This window comes from Cannabis sativa, chromosome 4, assembly GCF_029168945.1.
Source record: "Cannabis sativa cultivar Pink pepper isolate KNU-18-1 chromosome 4, ASM2916894v1, whole genome shotgun sequence".
Classification (NCBI taxonomy): domain Eukaryota; kingdom Viridiplantae; phylum Streptophyta; class Magnoliopsida; order Rosales; family Cannabaceae; genus Cannabis; species Cannabis sativa.
In genome coordinates, this window is record NC_083604.1 from 22,739,305 (window position 1) to 22,762,701 (window position 23,397).

Consider the following 23,397-nt stretch of genomic DNA (forward strand, 5'->3'; position numbering starts at 1 on the left):
GATCCTGGTAAAATAAATTCCAAGAGAACCCCGCCGCTAATACTGTTTGCCAGTTTCGTGTTTCGAGACTGACAAAGAGCACTAGCGGCGGGGTCCCGCCGCTAATGCTCCGCCGCTACTGCCTTTAAAAATAAAAAAAAAATATTTAATAAATATTTATATATAATTATTTATATATTAATCCTATATATAAATAATATATAAATAAATAATTATTTATATAAATATTTAATAAATAAAAATCCAATTAATATAATTATAATAATTTAATAAAATTTATTAATAATTTAAAAATGTCTCCAAGGTAATTAACTTTAACATATTAATCCTAATACAATATTTTCTCAAAATTAAACTAAATTATTAAAAAACATAAATAAATTATTCATTAACATCTTCATTAAGGTCTCCAATTATAAAGTCTTGATCCGGATTATTATCGTTACGAGTCCCCGAAGCCCGTGGCGGAGAAGGCACATATGCTTGGTCTGATGATAAACCCAGTGTTAAATTACCGAGCTCATCTTGGTTAAAAATGGGAGTTGAATAAAATTGGTTCTCCTGCGATGAACTCCCAAATAATCCAAAATCAGCAAAGTTTAAGCCGAGCGGAGGAAACTCTGATGGTGTTCGGTATAAGAACTGATTTCCCAATGGCGGACCAGACTGTTGTTCCTGTTGAGGAAAAGATTGGGGTTGTTGCTGCAAAAAATTTTCAAATTGCTGCTGTGACAAACTTTGGAATTGTTGTTGCGAAGACGGCTGTTGCCTGTTGTGGTTGAGGTTGTTGTTGCTGTTGTGGAGGAGCGGCATAACTCTGAGAAGACGAACCACCAGGCGACTGCGACTGACTATACGTTTGAATAAAGTTCTCAAATCGTGGGTTAAATAAATGAGCACGTTGTTCAGGCGTCAAATTACCCCCCAAGTGGCACGCATAGCTGAGAATATTTCTGCCACAGTGCTCATCATTTCAGTAGTTGGTGGGGGAGGCACCGTCGATTGAGTTTGAGGGATTGATTTCTTTCCTTTGCCCTTGAGCCTTTTACCCACGCCTCTTTGATAGTCAGATCTTTCGCCTAGAACTGTTTTCAAAACGTCAAACTGATAACCAGTATCAGATTCAGTACCAGATGTATCGCTCTGGGATTACCGTTCAAGTCTTTTCCTATCAAGCTCCTTCAAAAGTTTCTCCTATTTAAATAAAAATTATTAGAATATTAATTAATATAAAATATAAATTTTAATAATAAATCATTTTATTCACTTACATAATCATTTGCAGCAGCTTCATTAACGAAAGTGTCAGACAGCTTTTTCACATGAATCTCCTTCCATGCTTCAACTACATGCTCTCCAGAGGACCCCCCTATACGAACATAAACAATTAAGTTATTTTATTATAAGGGAAAAAAATTATTAACAATTAAAGAATTAATACATACCATTCCGTGGCGTATGGAAGCCAACGATTTTGTGCCTTGCGTTGTTGGATATTTCATTAGTTGCCGATTCAATTTATTTTTACTTGAGCGATTCAAAAATACCTCGCTAACGACCAATTCGTAAAACCAGTTTCCAAGTCTCGGTATTCAAGTAGTCAGGAGGGAATTTGAGAACTGTCTCCCAATCTTCTGGTTTTTTGTAATGTTGTTTAAAATGCCTTTGTCTGAGTGTCTTTCGCTCACTATACCTCTCCACCATCGCCGAATATAAAGTCCCCGTAAGTAGGTCTCGTTGGGGATTCCCATCGATATCAAAATAGTACTATGTAATAAAATAATTTCAAATTATATTAATTTACAAATAAGGATATAAAATTATTATAACCATGAATAATTAAAAATCACTCACTCTTATTCGATTGAGCACTTGATCCTTATATTGTTGGGGTACATCAGAAAAATTTAGATGACCACCCGGGCACAACATGCTTACTTGCTGGCCAATAAATCGAACATAATTGCTTGCTTCAGTGCCAACAACTTTGTCAGTTTCAAGATCTACCTCCACCGTTAAGGGCTTGCCAGCTGCTCTCCTTTTTTTTTCAAGGTTAGTGTTTGTTGCAAGCCCACGATCCTTTCTGACCGGAGGTGGAACTTTATTTATTCGAGAGAAAAATAATTTTATTAGTAAATTGAACATTCACCATTTATATTCAGAACAATGTTAGATCTGAAAAAATATGAAAACCTGATTCGCAGGATGAGGGTACCCTAGAAGGATCAGGGGGATCCCTGCCATCACCATCCCCACCGTGGTATGTCGCTAGAGTAGCTGACATTGTACTTTACTTTGAAAATGAAAAAAAAAATGTAAAAATTCACAAAATGTGAAACACATAATTGAAAGTTGACACAAATATTAATGCGAAAGAAATTAAAAAGTCATTTAACTGTAAAAAGTTTTAGTAAGAAACATTTAGAAAATAAAAGTTACACCGACGAATCACTATCATTTCCATCATTCACCAAGTTTTCATTTTCATCCTCCACATGTTCAACTAGTAAATCATCTAGTTCTTTGGCAACATAATTTTCATCAAGTTCATTATTCTCTATCTCAGAATCCACTAACTGATCGGACGATTCAACAATTACTGGAGGTTCATTCGATTGCAAAATCAACTCTCCAAGATCAACCGTCAACACAAAATTTGAAGAGTTAGAATCATTAACAACATCAACATCTGTCTCATCTTCATTGTCATTAATGTCCCAAATTTGTCGATGGCTAATATCTTCAACAACCTTCCAATCGCGACCTCTGAGTGGATCTTCAAGATAGAAAACTTGCTTGGCCTGGTTAGCAAGGATGTACGGTTCATCTTGATACCAATATCCACGTATATTTATACTGGTTATATTATTTTCACTGATTGTCTTCTTTCTTAATGGATTAGTGCTATACCATTTACATTCAAACAATGTCACTGTATATGCACCAGTATAAGATATAGTGATTACATCTTCAAGTGTTCTGTAATAATTAAACCCTTCAGTTCCAGCAACAGTAACACCACTATTTTGTGTCTTCAGCTTTTGGTCTCTCTTAGACGCAATAAACCGAACACCATTCACCACACAACCTTAGTAAAATGTTGCAAAGTAATCGGAGCCAGAAGCTAGAGCGAGAAACTCATCACCATTTTGTAAAGTTCCAAGCTTGTGCAACTCATATATCTAAATACATAAAATGTATTAATATGAGAGGAATATAAATGGTTGAATTAAAACTTTACAATTTTGTCATTATACCTTCTTATGAAACTACGGACGGAAAGTTTGCCTATGCAAGACATCGTGGTTACCATTAGGATATTCATGCCTGATCTTGTCCAAATGTTCACTGTGAAGTATGATAATGTCAAGGTACAATAGAGGGAAATAGAGAATAAAAACTAAAAATTTAATAAAATAATTTATAAAAATGTAACAAATTTACTCTAAGTAATCTTGGATTTCAGGAGAATTTTGAAGAATGTACCACTCAGCTTTTTCACGACCGATACGATCAAGAGGCTTGATAATTCCGCTAGTCAGAGGACGAGATTGAGAATAAAAAATTGAGAGATAGCGAGACACAGAAGGCGCATCTTCATTTCGATCAAGCCGATTAAATCTTGTTTCACACCCTTTAAAGTACATTGAACAAAAGGTTACTGCCTCATCAGCAACATAACCTTCTGCAATTGACCCTTCAGGACGTGCCTTGTTTCCCACATAATTCTTCAATTTTTTCATGTACCTTTCAAAAGGATACATCCATCTCATAAAGACCGGGCCACCCAGTATCGCTTCTTCAGGCAAATGCAATACCAAATGTGTCATTATGTCAAAAAAAGCTGGAGGAAAAATCAATTCCATCTTGCACAATAAAAGAATTAAATTATTTTGAGCATCCTCCATATCTTTTACATTTAGAGTTCTAGAGCATAATTGTCGAAAAAAATTATACAGCTGAGTAATAGTGGTTGCAGTGTCACGAGGTAGAAATTTACGGACACCAACCGCTAGTACTCGCTGCATAATGACATGACAATCATGGAATTTTAACCCAGTAATGTTAGACTCATCTGGAGAAACTTTGCTCTTTAAATTTGAACAAAAGCCATCGGGAAACTTCATTCCTTTAACAAACTGACAAAATAGTTGTCTTTTCTCACGAGTCAAAACATAAGGACCATGCGGTTTCATTAGCCTGCCATTCCCATATTCATAAATCCACAACGATTCCCTAATACCCATCTTCTTTAAATCATGTCGCGCATTGGTTGTGTCATTTGATTTATCATTATCCAAGATGGTTCCTAGGAGACTGTCACACACATTCTTCTCAACATGCATGACATCAAGGTTGTGTCTTAAAATATTCGTGCTCCAATACTCCAACTCGTAGAAAATACTTTTTTTCCTCCAATTACAAGTTTCTGCAACTCTTCTACGTTTCACGCCCCCAAAATTTTCATGATGTCTGGGAATTTGAGGTTCGAGAGTATTAACTTGTGATAATATCTCTTCACAAGTAAATCGTCTTGGAGGAGGTCTTCTTTCAACTTTACCATCAAATCGAGTATCCCTTCTCATTGCATGGTTACTTGGCAAGAACTTTCTATGACCAACATATGATGTCTTCCCGATCACTCGAGTGGACGTCGTGTCTTCATTACAAGTAGGGCAAGCTTTATAACCTTGACCACTCCACCCAGACAAGCTACTACGAGCAGGAAAATCATTCACTGTCCACAAAAGCGCAGTACGTATGGTGAACATCGAGTTGGTCAAACTATCTCTCGTTGGTACCCCATTATTCCACAACTCCTTTAATTCATCCACCAACGGTCTTAAAAATATATCCATGTCTTTTCCCGGAGATTTTGCACCAGGAATTAGGGTAGATAGCAAAAAATAATTATCTTTCATACATAACCAAGGTGGTAGATTATAATTAGCCAACACCACTGGCCACATGCTGTATGCAAGACTCATGTTGCCAAATGGATTAAATCCATCAGCTGCTAACCCCAGTCGAACATTTCTCGGGTCCCTTGCAAACTCATGATGTTTTGCATCAAAGTCTTTCCAAGCAAGACCATCGACCGGGTGTCGCAACACCCCATCATCTTTTGATTTTCCAATATGATGTCATATCATGCTCTTCGCTGTAATCCTCAAACTATATAATCTTTTAAGTCGAGGTGTCAACGGAAAGTATCGCATGACTTTGTAAGGAACTTTTTTTCCTTTACCGTTCTCGGAAGTAACCCAACGACTAGTTCCGCAAACTGGACAAGCCTCCTTAGATGCATTCTCCTTATAAAATAAGCAACAATTATACCAACAGACATGGATAGAGTCATAACCCAAGCTTAATTTCTTCAATCTGTTTTTTGCCTCGTAGTAATTTGCTGGAATATTATTTTCCTTCGGAAATGCAAACTTTAACAGCTTCAACAATTCTTCAAAGATGTTATTAGGAATTTTTCCTCTAACTTTTAAATGCAATAGCTTTGCTAAAAAGTTGAGAGACAAAATCTCACAACCGGGATACAATTCAGTTTCAATTTTCTCAAATAAGTCATCAAAATGTGGGTTTGTGGTTGGTTGTTCATCTTCTCCTTGTACATCATTTGTTGTCGAGGGAAAGAAGTCTTCTAGAATAGGAGTCATTTCATCCTCTGATTCAACATCGCCAACTGCTACATCATCGACAGCATCCTCAGGCTCCCCGTGATAAATCCACTTCTCATATCCTTGCATAAAACCTCGATCAAATACGTGTGCTCTAACCCTATCTATTTTTTCAAACCTATTATTTATACATCTCACACAAGGACATCGAATTCTTCCATCACAATCCTTATGTTCTGATGTCATTGCTAAAAAGGCTTGTAGACCATTCCAAAATTCATGGCAACCACGATTTCTGATTTTGGTCCAAGACTTATCGATTGTCGCCATCTACAATTTAGGCGACAAATGAAGTATTAAAAATTTGAATGATTTGTAAAGTGTTATGAAATATAACAAAGCTATGGTATATATTTATAAGTATACCAAAGCATTGAGATATTCTTTTCAACATTAATAAAATTTTATGAATATTTTATGAATTAGACACATTTAAATAAAAAATTTATTCATTAAATTATAATTAAAACTTAAATTAAAAAAATGAACAAATTACTCTTTAAAAATATTTTAATTTTTATGTTATTTATTAATTTATATAAAAAAAATTAATAAACTTAGTTTCTAGATTTAAATAATTATTTTTTTAAAAAACTTATTAAAAGTTGATAAACTTATCTATTTTTCCTATCTACAATATAGACCACAAATGTAATATTAAAAGTTTAATAATTTATAGTATTATGAAAGTTTTTTTAAATTACAAACATTTTCAACTTTTAAGTAATAGAATAATATTAACAATTTAATTCTAATAAACTTTAAAAAAAATTATTCATTTAATTACCAATTACATTTAAATTAAAAAAATAAATAAATTCTTCTTTATGAATTATTTATTTTAAACAAAATATATTATTTAAAAATTTATATAATTTATTAAAATTTAAACTAATTTTTTTATTTAGTTTATAAAATTAAAAGTTTATCTTTATAAAATAAATTTATATTAAATTATAATTTTTTAATTCTATTATTATTCTCAATTTTTTATAATAATAAAATTATAACAACATAAAATTCCATTAACATATTTTTTCTTAAAAACTAACATAACAGTTTAGTAATTTAATTACAATTTATATTAAAATTAAAAAAATTCCTTTTATTTAACTTTTTAATTGTCAATATTAAAATTATTATGTTATATTATGCTTTTTAATTTTTTCATTATTTTCATTTTTCTCTATTTAAAAAATAACAAATTACAAAACTTACCACCTAAAATTATACTTGATAATTTTTTCACTATTCTCACTTTATTATGATAATATTACATATTTAACATACCTAATAAAATTAATTAAATCAAATAAAAATTATAATATAACAACAAAAATAAACATTAATAAATACATACAGTTCACAAAAGAAATTGTGTGCTACTTTCTTGATCCTTTTACTTAATCTAAAAATAACAAAAATAAATATTTTCAATTCCACAAAATAAATTAAAAAAGTAAAAAAAAAAAATACAACAATAAAATATGTATATAAACTTTACAAAATATATTTATTTAGTATATACAATCACCAAAACTATATATATTAAATATACACATATATAAACTAAAACAACATATATTATATATATAATACATAAACAATACATTATATTTTAAAAATATAACCAAATAATATATATATATATACCCAGTGAACATATATACCCAAATAAAACAATAAATACCCAAATCAAATATATATATACAGATTATATTATATACATACCCAAATAATATATATATACACAGTGAACATATATACCCAAATAAAACAATAAATACCAAAATTAAATATATATATATATATACATAGAATATATTATATACATACCCAAATAATATATATACACAATGAACATATATACCCAAATAAAACAATAAATACCCAAATCAAATATACATATATACACAGATTATATTATATACATACCCAAATCAAATGTATATATACACAAACTAATATATATATACCCAAATAAAATATATATATACACATATTATTATATATACCCAAATGAACAATATATATACAGATATAAAACAAAAACAAAAAAAAATTCTGATCTAAATATAAATATATATACAGATTATAAATCAAAAATATACATACCACAATAAACAATATATACAAATATAATTTAGATATTTTTCACACAAAAATAAATAGTTTTTCCCACAATTTTTTCAGCAGTTTCATCCACGAACATTATACATGTTTGAGATGAAAATAAATCACAAACAAGCCCAAAAAAAATTCAAACACAAATAAAAACCATAAATCGAATAGAAAAATGGGAAAGTGTAGATTCAATACCTATGTTGAGAAGGCGCCGTGAGATTGTCGTCACCAAAATCGCAGAGAGAAGGCGGAGGCGGTTGGGACTTCCATTGCTGATTAGGCTTGAAGTTGAAAATGGGGAAAGTAAAAATGGGAAAGTTGGGTCTGATGGGGTTTATATAGTGCTATTAGCGGCGGACCCCGCCGCTAATAGCAATTACTGCTTTTTTTATTTTTTATTTTAAATAAAATACTATTAGCGACGGGGTATTAGCGGCGGGCATTAGCGGCAGACTGCCCGCCGCTAATAAATTTTTGAAAAAAAATTATTTTTCAACCACCCAATAGCGACAGAAACAGGGGTCCGTCGCTAATACGGGCATTATTAGCGGCGAAATAGCTCCGCCGCTAATACCCCCGCCGCTATTGGGTGTAATTCTTGTAGTGGCATGTCCATGTGTACACAGTGTATTTTTCACATGGACACAATGTACACATATTACCCACCTAAAACATATTTATAAATAAAATAAAAATAAAATTAATTAATTTAAAATAATAAATCAATCTAATTCCATAAAAAATAAAAATATTTTAATTTAAAATGATAAATAAATTAATCTAAAATAAAAAATAAATCATAAAATTAAAGAGTAATAAAAAAAGATAAAAAAACCCTAATTCTCCAAAATTTCTCTATTCTTCTCGTGCTCTCTCAGTGCCCTAAATCTAAGTAGCCGTCCATCAACATCCTCTTGATTAACTTAACGAAAGAAGCATACAACTACTAGTTTCATCAATAACAACATTATCATCATCATTTTACTTTGTAAACTAGATCCAATTGAAGAACAAGAAAGTAAAATTTAAAAGGGCATTTCTTTATTATTGTACAAGCACAAACTGACTTCCCATACCTCCTCGAAATTACTTCCATTTCCAGTGCCATCGCCCCAAACCTTTCCACCGCCATCTCCTCCATGCTTTGAGTTCTCAACGCCCTCCCCTTTCGGCACCATCACTATGAGCTCGCCATCAACAAAGACCGCCCTAGCGAGCTCCGGTCGCGCCATCTCTGGCAACTGAAACCTCCACATGTCGAGTTCGAGCTCATCCGATCCAAGGACAACTCCATTGACCCACTTCCTCTAACCACAATCTTTGTCACCTCAGGATGGATTTTGACCGTGTGAGCCCTCACATCGACGTCGAAACCCTCCGACTTAGCCACGAATCGGAAGAAATCAGCGTTCTCCTCAACTAAGACATCGACATCTGACCGAAATGGTAGCTCCAAACCCCGACTAAAGACATGGGGGAGCCGCCGGAGTTTCTTGTGGGTTAGACCCGACTAAGCGTTGGTGGTGCTCTGTAAGGTTATCAGGACAGACGTGAGCGAGAGAGGAGAGTGAGTGAGGGAGGAGAAGAGGTTTTGGGGCCAATGGGTTCCATCGACGGCAACTAGTGGTCAACCGTCTAGTTGGCTTTGCAGAGGTGAGTGAGAGAGGAGAGTGAGGGAGGCATGTTTTGTTAGGGGGTTTCTTTTTCTTTTTGTTTAATTTTTAATTTTTTATTTATTTAGTAAAAAAATTATTTATATATTTTTTTAACAAAATAAAATGGTTTTAACTATTTTTTATTTTTAAATAATTAAATTACTCGGATCCATAAAATTGTGACACGTGTACAATGTATTCACATGGACATGCCCACATGGCAGTTAACTGCCAAAAATGGATGGAAAAGGCTAAGTGCTAACAGAACATGAGTTTAGGGGGTTTTACCACCAAAATTTTAGAATTAGAAGTTAGTTGCAATAAACTAGGCACTTATAAAGATTATGCCACAAATTACTCTAAAATTAATGATATCTTTTCATTTTTATAACTCTTGCATATATAATACTAATTAGGGATAACTTTTAAAAAACATAAAAACAACAAAGAAAAAAAATTAAAAAATACGGTTTGTACAAAATTTTCAATATTTTTACAGTTTTTTAGATTTTATTTACATAAAATACGGTCTTTTGTTATTTTTATATTGTACTCTTGTTATTTTGTAGTTAATTTTTTTGTTATTTGTATTTGTATATTATTTTTTTTATGTAGTTTTGATGTTATTTTCTTGCTGTTTCTTCTTACTTTTATATTATTTTTTTTGTGTGTGTTTTTATACAATACCGTAAAAATGTAAAAAAAAAAAAACAACAAAAAACTTTGAACAAGGAAAATGCAAAAAATTTATAAAAATTGATATTTATGTAATTATTCCAATATTATTATCTTTTAGGCTATAACAAAAGGAAAACCCTTCTTGTTTTTGTTTTATTTACATATTTTTTATTCAAAAAATAAAAATTTAAAACATTATTATTTTTTTTTTGGCTAATTAGGATTTTTACTCTCCGAACTTTAACATGTACCAAATCATGCTCGTGAACTTTTAAGTTAAAAAATACAAATTTTTGTATCTATTAATCAAAAATACCCTCATATTATATTTTTTTTTAAAAAAAATATACCCATTTTTTGAGTAGATTGCCCAATATACCCATACTGTTTACTTAAGTCTTGCATATAATTTACATTAACTTAAGGGGTCTAATGGAGACATCATCCATAAAAAGTGGGTATATCTTAAAGGATATAAAAATGGAGGTAAAAATTAAAACAAGTAAAGTGGGTATACTAATTTTCTCTTAAAAATATCCCCTAAACTATTAAGATTGTTAGATTTAATGACATTTGTCTAATTTTAGTAAAAAAAAATCTAACAAAATGAAAGTTGAGGTGCATGTTTGATATGTGTCAAAATTCGAGGAGTATGATTTGGTAGATATCAAACTTTAGGGATCATGATTTAATACATAAATAATGACTGAAATAGTAAAATTGAATGAAAGTACACAAAAATCTTTAAATCTACCCTCATTTGAAACCATAAGGAAAAGGGGCAATACCGTCATTTGAAAGTACATTCCTCTCTCCCCAAATCAACGAACACAAACTAATCAAATCTTTCCCGCCAAATAAGAAACTTCTCTCTTCTACAAATAAATTCTTCTTCCTAGCTCTGTCACTATCAATGGCGGCTTCACTTCTCATCTCTCTAACTCTTCTCTCATTTCTTTCTCTCTCCTCCTCACTCCCCTCAAACACCATTATCGATGCCTCCGAGATTCTCTCCGACTCTGGCTTCGCTTCCATGGCTCTTACTCTGGATCTCGTCTCCCAAACCCTAACCCAGAGGACTCCTTCTCTCACGATATTTGCTCCGGCCGATGACGCCTTTAAGAGATCAGGGCAACCCGCTCTATCTCTCCTCCGTTACCACTTCTGCCCCCTCACTTTGCCGCTGGAGACCCTCAAATCGCTTCCCTCTGGGACCAAGATCCCGACTCTGTTACCGGGCCGTACCTTGACCGTCACTCATTCCTCCTCTACCTCTGAAATTTCACTGAACAATGTCAAAATCAGTAGAAGATTTCCGATCTTCGATGATGGTTCTCTGATTGTCTTCGGAGTTCCAGAGTTCTTCGATCCCAATTTTCAAGCTCCCGGACCCGGTAATAGCCCGAGGTTTGGTCCAAGATGCAAATCGTTGCCATCGAAGGCTGCCGCCATGGGGTTTCCGGGAGCTTCTTGGTTTAAAGAAGCCAGTAGAGATTTGAGGTCCAATGGGTACTCATCCATGGCTTCGTTTCTGGATTTGCAGTTGTTGGGGTTCAACAAGGACCCGACTACAATGACTGTGTTTGCTCCTAATGACATGGCCATGGCGAATCGTCCAACCGATCAGGCTCAAGACCCATCAATCTTTCTACGACATGTCGTTCCTTGCAAGCTTCTTTGGAGTGATTTGATCAATTTCACTGATGGAACGGTGTTGCCTACATACTCGGATGGGTTCACCATCACCATTACCAGATCGGGTAGTACATTGATGATTAATGGAATTCCTGTAACCGTTTCCAACCTCCATTATAGTGATTCTGTCGTTGTTCATGGCCTAAATGAGCTTCTTACTGGACAAGCAACTACATCTGGGTCAGGTTAAAGCAAGACTGAAAATGATGCCATGTTAAACACTTCAAATCATGTCTTAGCTTTTAGAAAGAAATTACACACTTTTCATTTGCAATATTATACATAGTTGAATTGCTATAAAGTACAGAATATAAAGATAATTGTTTTTTGGCACTGCTTTTATTCATTGAGAAAGTAAAGTAACTTACACAAGACTTATGGAAAAATCGAACTTCCTTTTTTCTTTACTATACATTACAATAATTTATACTATATATAATGGAGCAAATACTCTAAACTCAAAATGGAACTTTGCTCCACTTCGGTTTCTTCTTTCTTTCTTTATACATAACTCTTCCAAAAAAATTGGATATTTCTAATCTTTCAGGTAATTTTCTACTCATACTTCAATTGATGTAATTGATGATGGCACATTATTGCTGCTACTTCTGTAACCCTTGCCTTGTATTAGTGAGGATAGTTTCACAAACACTTCCTCCCTTTGGGGGCGGTTTGCATAGAGAATCCAGAGAACAAGGCAAAGCAAGACACCAACAGAAATCAGGGCCAAGCCAGCATTCACCGTCTTGAGATGACGGTCTAATGGAGGGCAGTAGCTGGAAGTGATATTTCGGAATGTATCACGGACAAAATTGCAGTCTTGGAGGCTCAGCAATGGTGGGGTGTAGTGCTCAAGTGCGTAGCTCTCATTAACTGCGGCTACCAGCTGTGAGTATATGTTGGGAGTCACTCTTCCAGCAGTTATACATATTTCAGCTGTTGATACTTCACATGTATATTTCTGCCATACCTGAAGTAATTGTAAATCATACAAACAAACATTTAAAACAAGTCCCCTTGCCGGATTTTAAGAGACACCAAAAACTATCCAACAATGTTTTTCTTTTTCAAAAATTACTTTGTTTCAACTTGGTAACTCTTGGTATGAACGAGGATTTAAGTCAAGCTACATACTATTTATGTAAATCTTAAAGAAGATCCCTAACTAAGACCAAGCTTATCAATTAATCTACGTGAGGCAAACCAGAAGAGTAGGCGAGGGGGGTTCTCCATCCAGACCCCAGTGATAAAGATTGTCTATGTTACATCATATGATTCACTTTTATATCACTACTTACCATAAACCAGTCTCAATCAACTGAAAATGTTATGTTTTTTTAGAAATAATTAAAATCCTAAGAAGCATATCCCTGCAATTGAGAAAACTACTTACCATTGAAGCATTTGCAATAGACACCTCTTGATCCCCACATTGGCTTTGTTTCAGATTAGAGTCAAACGGATAACATAGAGGAGGCATAGGAGGTCCAGACTGATTGTAGTAATAAGGAGCACCTTCTGAGGGATTTGCATTTGCATAGGTATAGACAAATCGATTGACAACATTTACAATACCATTGATAGTTTGTTTACTCTGGATGAGAGTCTGATTAGTTGTTCTTTGATCAACGCATGGAAGAATGTTGGTAAGAGCTGTTTCTGCATGGGGATTTTCAACCCATTCTTCCATGGCCATACAAGTGTCGGAAATTGCACTAAAAGATGTTAAGAGCACATATGCTGCGTTAGATAATTCATGATGAAGATATGAAAAACAAAAATACATTAATCATCAAGTTGAGAAACATGAGCAGAAGGAAAAATTAGAATACAAGGGAAGCCTCAAATTTCTAACAGAGAGAATGGCAGATTACTGGAACTTTCAACAGTTTAAGGTATGCATTATGAATTTTTCTGAACATCGCATGCGAAGGGAAGTTAAAAATTTAAGGATGGTCATGTGTATCAATTAACATGGATGTAATCAAGTCTCCAGTACACAATAACGATTGTATGATGTCCAACAACTAACAAAACTCTTACTTGTTGAGGATTACAAAAACTCCACAAAGAATGAAAGTAACTGCCACAAGTAGCCATCCACTGATTATAAATCTGAAACAATAAAATGAAATTGTTAGAACAAGATATCAATCTCCCCAGAATATATAGTAATACAACCACGAAGAGAATTTCAGTTAAATTTGCAAAGAAACTTACATGTGGATTGCATGTTGGTGTCCAAGGACAGAGAGGACTGCACAAAAGAAACATCAATGAGTTGGCATGAACAGAAAATGGTAAAAATCAGTCAATTAGAAATAAGGTGATTATCATTTGTTTTAATACGTACCAAGACCAATCAAGGCTAGGACAAGCATTACTGCAGCAACAGTAATCAAAGCTGAACGCCTGAGAAAGAAAAGAAAAAGTCAAGGTTAGCCCATTAAATAAGTTAGAAAAGTGTTTCACCAGACAGAACACCACAAAGTCAAGAACACCTACACAAGATTGAAGACTTTTTTAATTTTCACAGAATTTTCACTCGTCTTTTCAGTCAGAGTATCTGCTGCAGTATTCAATTCAACATTCAACTTGTCAATATCTTCCATAATATCAGAAGGAAGGAAAACCTGGGCCACGTTGATATCCTTTGCAAGGGACAGGTATTGCGTGACATTTCTCAAGATTTGCACTGTGTAATCTGACTGATTTACAACATATTTGAGTGTATGCAGAACTTCACCATGAAATTCATCCTGCCCAACAGATAGAAGGATACATCCAATCCTGTGTGGTTAAAAGTAAAATCGCAGTCAATTTTCAAGTCATTTGTGATTGAAGCGTATGGAAAGAAAGACCCAATGAAACTTTCAAGGAAAACCAGTGTTTTCAAAGAGTTGTGATAAAAGTTTTCAAAATAAGACTTTAATATTTAAGAGAAAGAAAATTACGCTGCAACACAGGTGAAGACTAGAAGCAAGATAAGAGTGATCTTTTGTGAAAGATGTGATCCTTCATTCTTGATGTTTATCCTCCATCCACAGCAATGATGAATAACAAGAACTAACCCAAAGGAAATAAACCATAGGACAGCAAGAATGAAAGCAGCTGAGCCAGTAAATCCAACAGACTGCGTAGATAAATAATGTTCAAGGAATGATGAGTGAAAAAAAGAAAGAGATAGTAATTGTAGATATAATCCTAAAATTAAGAAATGCTTCCGTAAATCTTGAGTTAAACTCTAGTCACATAAAAAGAGAAAGATAAAATAGAGTGACAAATAAAAGCAATTATCACTTTGAAATTAGCTCATAGATTGTTTAAACTAGCTTGTTACTTCTATTCATAATGTAGCCTGCATGTGGTTGTTTTCATACAAATTTTCCTAAAATAGATTTAGAGGTATGAAATGTTTTGAGAACAAATTTTGTGGCACTTGACATTTGTGCTTCTTAACAATCTGGAGGCTAACAAAGCGGATCTCTTAGTCCAGTTTTTGAGAGATAAAAAAAATTCAACTAACCAAAAGAACATTAATTATCAAAAAAAAAAAAAAAAAAAAAAACCAAAAGAACATGACAATGTACAGAGTTCACAGAACTTACAGCCCAGTAATTTCGACTAGTGATGTCCCAACCGCCTCTGTATCGCCTGAAGTTGCGAAGAATGTCCGGTCTGTTTGTTCTGTTGGCTGCCAAGACAAGCGTGGTCTGAGGTTCATCTCTTGCTGGACCAGGGGCTGCTGCAAGCTCCGAGATTTCGTTCTTCCATGGCCCCAGATTTTCTTCTCCTCCTCCTGAGATGATTACACCAACATAATTTGTATCAAATTACAATTAAAGAACAGAACAAGGCAAATCAAAACGCACTTTTTGAAGGATAAAAAAAAAAAAAAATCAAAGGTAGGACACAAGAAAGAACCATTTCAATTACATCAAATCAAAATCTGTGTATGGGAAAAAGCAGGAGACTTGTAAAATTTTCTCATTGCTTACAAAATGTTGAACATAGGGTGAATTATATCCATCAAAACGAAGAAACCATTAGTGAATTGGAGGCTAATACTGTGATTGTCATAACGTACCCACTAAGCTTACACATTTTCCCATTAAGCTTTCTCAGTGATCAAGCAAGCAAAAAAAAAAAAAAAAAACCCACAAAATCGGAAAAGCAAAAACATCAAAAGAGACGAACCTAAGATAAATTCCCGACGATCTCTGATACCTCCATTGTCAGCAGAAACAGAGCTAAGACACCCGAACCCCAACCCCAAAATCAACAGAAACCATAATGGTGAAGCGGCCGTTCCCCCGAGCAAGAGCTTCATTTACGATCCTTCCTCCACCCCCTATCTGCATCAAATCTTAGCTCGATTCCCGAAACCGAAGCCAACCCAATAGCCAGATTTGCGTTTTCTACCAAACCCAAATCTCAAAACTTCGAAACAGACAGAGAGAGAGAGAGAAAGAACATGTGAATGCAGCACTATTACTATCTGGCCACCATTACCGAGTGTCAGACTCGCGGGTTTATATAAGAAGAAGCAAAAGAAGATGATAGAACTTCATAGAGAGGTAAAGAGAGAAAAGAAGAGAGAGAGAGAGTCACATGGTGGGGTAAGTAAAGATGAAATTATTAAAAAAAGGGGAAAAAGGGCGGGTGTGAACGAGTGAAGGAATGAATGGCTGACTGAAAGGGATGAAAAAGGCAAAGCAGAGAGAGCTCAGCTCAGCTTCTCTGTTTTCTACTGTTTCGTTCTTTCTTAGACTTATATGACTTCATTAAGTAAACCATTTTCTACCTACTTATTTTTCTAATTATTATTATTATTTTTATTTTCGATAAACTATTTTTCTTTATTATTCAACTTTTTATACCATACTTGATTGATAGTTGATACTTCCACTTTTTCTTAGTCCTTTTATACTTTTCCCTTATTTCATTGTTGGACCATTGAGATTTTTCTTCTTTCCTTTCTCTCACTGATTGGACGAAACTACCATGTCTCAAGTACATTTTACATATGTTTATACTTTTTCTAAGCTCCAAACAAAGCCCTTTTCCGGAAAATAAAATTAAAAATCTTTAAATAAATTAATAATGGGTCGGATCTCCGAGCTAATGGGTTCGGATACCAATTTAGTGGAACTGAAACCGGAGTGATATATTTTTTATTGACCCAAAAAAACACTCAGATTTAATGAAACGAAACACCTACGTCGGTGAAGACAGTTATTAATGATATTGCTTTTCATAAATAAATAAATAATTCGTTAAGAAACGAATTATGGGAAAGATCTAGTATGTTTAGGTGCACGGTAACATCATCATGACTCCAATTTGTTAATGGTATCCAATCGGATTGGTTAAGATAATAGAGATGAGTTTTTCGGTGGGCCCATTTAGGACTTTTTTGGGATGGCTTTTTGGGCAAATAATCGGTACCATTGTTATTAGATATAAAATGGTATTAATTACACTTATAGCAGTATAATAGTAAAAGTACTAGACACTAATAGTATTTTTTGACAATTCTCTTAATTATGTGATGGGGATGAGATCTTGCTAAATAGTGTGAGTTGGTATGTTATTATTCAAGTTGCTCTTCTAAACTTAATAAAAAAAAACTTGCTTTTCTATATTTGGTCACTTAATTTTATTATGCTAATAAATTATTTATAACTTAATTCAATGTATAATAAATTCATTGTAAAATATGATAACAAAACAAGCTTATTCTAGGAAATTTTAAGTCCACAGAATTATAGTGGTGAAAAATATTATTATATAAATATTTATTAACCTTGTTGAAGCAAACCATTTAAAAATAAATAAAAAATGGTTTGTTAAGTGAAATTAATAGTAGAGAACAAAAAGAAAAAGGAGAGTTGTTTGCATAGGCGAATAAGCATGAAAATGTGAAGTGGTGTTGGGTGGTGTGCACTTTGAAGCCGTATAAAAGAAGAGAGGTGATTAAGCGCGTGAGAAGAGACACGCAGGACCCACCCCATTACTAATATAATTTTTCACACGGATTTTATGGGACCCATCGCCACCGAACGACCCCATACACGTGTCACGTGTGCAATGTAGGATCACTACTTATCTATACGCGGGGGCGCAAATAGGCTATATTTTCAGTATCGACGGTAAGGGTACCAAGAAAGTCATTCGATCTAATTTAATAGAATAGGATATCTAATGATAATTGGATTGGATCGGATGTAAATTTTAAAAATTTAATTGGATTTGATCGGATGTTGAATGAGACATCCGATCCAATAGATAACCGAACCGATCTAATCTAATATCATTCAATGTCCATCCAATCATATTTGATATTTATAATTTTATATATTTAATTATTTTATTTAAAAAAATATATATATTAATTATTAATAAGTTTTATTGTTCACCTACACACATTAATTTAATATTTTATATAATATTTGCATTTGATGTATTGGACTTGTTTATTAAGACTTTTGCTTATTAAGTTAGATTTGTATTATATTTTTATTATGGGATCATGAAAATTAGGTTGGATTTAGATTAAACTATTGTTTATTATTGGATTATTATATTTTTTCATATATTTTTTCTTTTTAATTAAACCAGCCTAAATAGTGGCTAAAATGGATTGGATTCATCTATTGGATCCATTGGATGGATCCAATCCAATCCAATAAAAAACCAGTTAAAGCATTCAATGGATAGAACCGATCCAATCCATTACATCCATTGGATCGGATCGGATCGGATGACTCAATTCAATTGGATTAGATCGGATGGTAAAATTCAATATCCAATAAATAATTGGATTGGATCGGATGGGTCCAAATTCATTGGATGTGATCCAATGAACATCCCTAATTGGCGGTACGCCATTTTTTGTTTTTGCTTCACACTCGTAGTATTTTTTTTCTAATATTTTTTTATAAATTATTTGCTTACTTTAATTTACCACTTCTTTTAATAATCAATTTTTATGAAAGATAATCAGAGTTTAATATATTATATAGTGTGATGGGAAATTAAGTATTTTAAGTTGAGAAATTAAGGTGGTGTTTTAATAATTTTTTAATTAGTTTTTTAATTTTAAAATTAAAAATGTAAAAATATTTTTTAAAATCATGTTCAATTAAAATGTTTTCACTTTTTAATTTTTTATTTGTGAATCAAAATTTTTAATTTTTTTTTTTTTTTTGAACTAAAGGAACTTTATATTCAAAACCAACCAACAACAAACAAGGATATAGATATAGATATAGATTTATATATATTGATTGATATAGATATAGATATAAATTTATATATATATATATAGATATAGATATAGATTTATATATATATATATATAAAATGTGATATTTTAGTTATGAGAAATACTAAAAGGCAACCAATTGTACCATGTCACCGCTTTATGTCTCTGCTTTATATATATAGATATAGATTTATATATATATTGATTGATAATTTATGTATGTATATAAAACGATTAATTATATTTGATTTAAGTCTTTATATTTTTTTTGGAATTTATTTTTTATTTTCTAACTTTTTTTAAATATTTTATATTTTTATATTTTTAATTTTCTAACTTTTTTTAAAAAATATTTTATATTTTTTATAAAAAATTAAAATAATAGTAAAATATCAATTTATAAATTTATGTTTTTTTTATAGAAAAATTATTAAAATAATGGTAAAAATATCAATTCGTAGAATTATGTTTTAATAAAATATTAAAATTGAGAGAATTAAGGAGAGAAGAGAAAAATCGTTTTAGAGTGATTTTAGAATGGCATGTTATCGCCTCATACTTCTCCTTTATAGATATATATAGATGATTGATAATTTATGTATGTATATAAATGAAATTTACGATTAATTATATTTGATTTAAGTTTTTATATTTTTTTTGGAATTTATTTTTTATTTTCTAACTTTTTTTAAAAAAAATATTTTATATTTTTATAAAAAATTAAAATATTAGGAAAATATTAATTTGTAAATTTATGTTTTTTTAAAGAAAAGTTATTAAAATAATGGTAAAATATCAATTTGTAGAATTATGCTTTAATAAAATATTAAAATTGAGAGAATTAAGGAGAGAAGAGAAAAATAGTTTTAGAGTAATTTTAGAATGTCATGTCACCGCCTCGTACTTCTCCTTTATAGATGTATATAAATTATTAGAAAATAAAAATATTACCAAATACCACCTAACTATTTTAAGTGCAAAAAATGTTAATTCAAGAGAAGGAGATTCAGACTCATATCTTGGTGATACTCTGTTACAGAAAGGATACAAGGGTTAGAGATCTGAGTGGAAGGAGACATTATATTTCGCTGCAACCACTATAAGGTTCCTGATACTTTATATGTGTTTATTTCATATCGTTTTAGAAGTTCATATTTAGGATGTTAATAACATACTTGATTAGTAAATCTAGATCCTGGTAAAATAATTCCAACAGAGCTTGAGCCTCCTCCAACTCTCTTCTTCAGAGCATCGAGCATCTTCTGAGACATGTCTGTGCGGAACAAAAACAACTTGGTTAGAAAAAAGGGCATCAGAAGCATAAAAGCATGATAGTCAAGAAGTTTAAAAACAAGACAGAATATCCTGTGAAGCGATTGTCCGAGCAAGACTTGAAAGTTCATCATCACCAGACAAGTCTTTTATCTTTGCCATGACGACTTTCCCTTTTCCTAGCACGTGAGATGATGGCCGAGCAGGTGAACTGGGCTCCCTAATTCGAATGGCATGTTCAACGGGCCTAGGCTGGGTCGGAAGTTTCTTCCTTCTTTTGAGCGGAGTCACCTGCTCTTCCTCAGCCTCATCTTCAGGATTCAAGGGCTCATGAGCATACTGTTTGGCCCTTACACCTCCCTTCAACTTAGCTTCACGCTTAAGTTGGATGAGTTCATTCTCCTTATGAGCTCCCTCAGCCCGACCAGCACCGAATTTCCTCTTCCTCTCCTTCACAGGCTTAGGGATAAAATCCCTTGGGTGTAGCCCGTATTCCACAAAGTTCTCCTCGGATGTCAACAGAATGATATTCCGAGCATCCCCTGATAGCTGAGCAAGCTTTTGGGCTCTATCCCTAAGAGCAAGAGTGAAGGAAGGGCGGTGATATGTGGGGTGTTGGGTTTTATGCCCTTAATAAAACTTCATTTCAATGTAATCCATTTTATTCAACATCAATAAAGAAACAGAAGTATTTTTCATTCATTTGTGTATGTTTTGGTTCATGTTATCAATTGCTTGTCTATTTGATTTATAAATTCATCTGAAACCCTTTTCACATACTTGATCCTGTTTATTGTGTTGTCAACACATTGGAAAGTAAACATGACTATGTGAATAAAGATTCTTAGATTTATCAGACATAGGGTTTTACTGATATGATAATCTACAATAGAGTTTACTTGCATTTGGAGAAATGCTATGTTCTTTCCAGAGCATTGGTTAAAGTAAAGCTCAGGTTGGGTGCATGGAGTATGCATCGGAAGGGACCGATATTGAACTTTGACTTAGATTTATTAAACTTACCGTTATATCTATTCAAGTCAATATCGCCTAGTTGATCCTAGATCAAATGATCTTAATCCTGTTATGATTAGGCTCAATCTCAAGAGTGTTATTCGTGTTCTTTGATTTGTTAGTTAAGCCTACTTTTGGGTCAGGGTGATACGTACATTTTGGGAACACGGTAGTGCAATTGAGTGGGAGCGCTAACATAAACATAGAATCTATAGCTTCTATCTGGCGAATAGTAAGTAAAGGATGATCTCCTTCGAGCTTGACCAAACGAAAATAAATGGTGGAGTACTCATTTCACATAAGCTGAAATATCATTTATATGGGGTTAAGTGTTTTAAGGATAAAATACATTGTAGGGTGTAACGATAATCTAATCCCTTTACAGTGTAGATCATTCATATAGAGGATCATTGATCAAATTAGGATTATAACAATGGATAACTAATGATGTGTCTATATGGTGGAACATATAGAGCATTCTATATACTGAGAGTGCAATTCTAAGTTCTATGCGTGGATTCTTAATAAGTCAGTGAATTTAGGTTATAAATTCTTGATCTGCTTATTGGAAGTTCGGTTATATAGACCCATGGTCCCCCCACTAGTTGAGACAATATTACTTGTAAGACTCATTTAATTAGTTTTGATTAATCAATTATAATTCTCAAATTAGAATATGTCTATTTGTGAATTTTTCACTAAGTAAGGGCAAAATTGTAAAGAAAGAGTTTTTAGGGCATATTTGTTAATTATGATACTTTGTATGGTTCAATTAATAAATATGATAAATGACAATATTATTTAATAATTATTTATAGTTATTAAATAGTTAGAATTGGCATTTAAATGGTTGAATTTGAAAATTGGCGTTTTTGAAAAAATGAGATGCAGAAATGATAAAACTGCAAAATTGCAAAAAGTGAGGCCCAAATCCACATAGCCATGGCCGGCCACTTTTATAGGGTTTATCATCTGATACTTTCATTATTTTAATGCCAAATAATTCAAACCTAACACTAGTGGAATGCTATAAATAGATAGTGAAGGCTTCAGGAAAATTACACTTTTACTTCTAATTTCCTTCAGAGAAAAACCTGAGCCTTCTCTTCTAAACCCTAGCCGCCACCTATACTCTCTTCTTCTCTCTTGAATTTCGAATCTCTTAGTGATAGAGTAGTGCCCACACACAGCAAGTGATATCTCAATCATAGTGAGGAAGATCGTGAAGAAAGACATTCAACAAGAAGGAGTTTCAACACTAAAGAAGGAGAGAAAGAGATCCAGGTTCAGATCTTGATAATACTCTGCGACAGAAAGGATACAAGGATTAGAGATCTGAACGGAAGGAGACATAATATTCCGCTGCACCCAATGTAAGGTTTCTCATACTTTATATGTGTTTATTTCATAATCGTTTTAGAAGTTCATATTTAGGGTGTTAATCAACATACTTGTGAGTAGATCTAAGATCCTGGTAAAATAATTTCCAAAAACTAGTATCAGAGCCATGGTAATTGATTTGCTTGCAAGAAATTTGGACTTAAAACGATTTGTATGTGTTTTGGATGGTATCATGTTGTTTTGTGTGTTGTATGACGATTGATTGATGTTTGTGAATTTTCGTAAAAAATAGTTGAATATCTGTTTCTGGAATTATTTTTATTGGATAGTATGGAAAAATTAAGCAATTTACTTTTTTACAGAACTCAATTTCGATTTAATTTGAATTAGTTATGATTTTTTGAAGTTTCGAAAAATATCGGGATGGTGTCACTGCACCACGCGCGCGCGGAAGAGGGGATTCCCTCGGACAACACGCGCACAGACACGTTTTGTGTCTGAAAAACCTCCCTGCGCGCGCACCCATGGACAGTATGCATACTGTCCGTACAACTCGCAATTTTTTCGTTTTTATTCGATTTTTCATGCTATTTCTTGGAATTAACTTCCGATTTTTTGTGTAGTTTTATATTTTGATTTTTACTTTTTAATTTTCAAATCT

General features: G+C 32.8%; 3 protein-coding genes and 1 pseudogene across 3 annotated transcripts; 1 reads left to right on the forward strand and 3 right to left on the reverse strand.

The window, feature by feature from the left end:
* Nucleotides 1–2,435: 2,435 nt before the first annotated feature.
* Nucleotides 2,436–5,876, reverse strand: LOC133036865 (uncharacterized). Its single transcript, XM_061113628.1, has 5 exons — nt 5,249–5,876; nt 3,958–5,122; nt 3,487–3,747; nt 3,311–3,348; nt 2,436–3,088 (listed from the first exon to the last, which is right to left on the reverse strand). The coding sequence occupies exons 1-5, from the start codon at nt 5,874–5,876 to the stop codon at nt 2,436–2,438; spliced, it is 2,745 nt and encodes a 914-aa protein (XP_060969611.1).
* Nucleotides 5,877–8,126: 2,250 nt separating this feature from the next.
* Nucleotides 8,127–9,688, reverse strand: LOC115713421 (uncharacterized; annotated as a pseudogene).
* Nucleotides 9,689–11,060: 1,372 nt separating this feature from the next.
* LOC115712834 (putative fasciclin-like arabinogalactan protein 20) lies at nt 11,061–12,214 on the forward strand. The gene has a single exon (XM_030641221.2). It carries the CDS (start codon nt 11,061–11,063, stop codon nt 12,030–12,032), a length of 972 nt encoding a protein of 323 aa, XP_030497081.1. The 3' UTR covers nt 12,033–12,214.
* On the reverse strand, nt 12,154–17,341 carry LOC115712833 (uncharacterized). The gene is made up of 9 exons (XM_030641220.2): nt 16,040–17,341; nt 15,451–15,641; nt 14,797–14,975; nt 14,348–14,632; nt 14,196–14,254; nt 14,063–14,099; nt 13,886–13,957; nt 13,236–13,557; nt 12,154–12,812 (listed from the first exon to the last, which is right to left on the reverse strand). The coding sequence occupies exons 1-9, from the start codon at nt 16,170–16,172 to the stop codon at nt 12,402–12,404; spliced, it is 1,689 nt and encodes a 562-aa protein (XP_030497080.1). The 5' UTR covers nt 16,173–17,341; the 3' UTR covers nt 12,154–12,401.
* Between the last annotated feature and the right edge of the window lie 6,056 nt (nt 17,342–23,397).

What these genes read in the sequence shown, in the direction of transcription:
- LOC133036865 (XM_061113628.1), bottom strand. Translation starts at nt 5,876, where the DNA reads ATGACATCAGAACATAAGGATTGTGATGGAAGAATTCGATGTCCTTGT. An exon ending in GCAACCACTATTACTCAGCT is followed by an intron (nt 3,748 to 3,957) that starts GTATAATTTTTT and finishes TCCTTTTGAAAG; the next exon opens with GTACATGAAAAAATTGAAGA. An exon ending in CAGGCATGAATATCCTAATG is followed by an intron (nt 3,089 to 3,310) that starts GTAACCACGATG and finishes CATTTTACTAAG; the next exon opens with GTTGTGTGGTGAATGGTGTT.
- LOC115712834 (XM_030641221.2), top strand. Translation starts at nt 11,061, where the DNA reads ATGGCGGCTTCACTTCTCATCTCTCTAACTCTTCTCTCATTTCTTTCT.
- LOC115712833 (XM_030641220.2), bottom strand. Translation starts at nt 16,172, where the DNA reads ATGAAGCTCTTGCTCGGGGGAACGGCCGCTTCACCATTATGGTTTCTG. An exon ending in TCGTCGGGAATTTATCTTAG is followed by an intron (nt 15,642 to 16,039) that starts GTTCGTCTCTTT and finishes TAATCATCTCAG; the next exon opens with GAGGAGGAGAAGAAAATCTG. An exon ending in CTATTGCAAATGCTTCAATG is followed by an intron (nt 12,813 to 13,235) that starts GTAAGTAGTTTT and finishes CAATTACTTCAG; the next exon opens with GTATGGCAGAAATATACATG.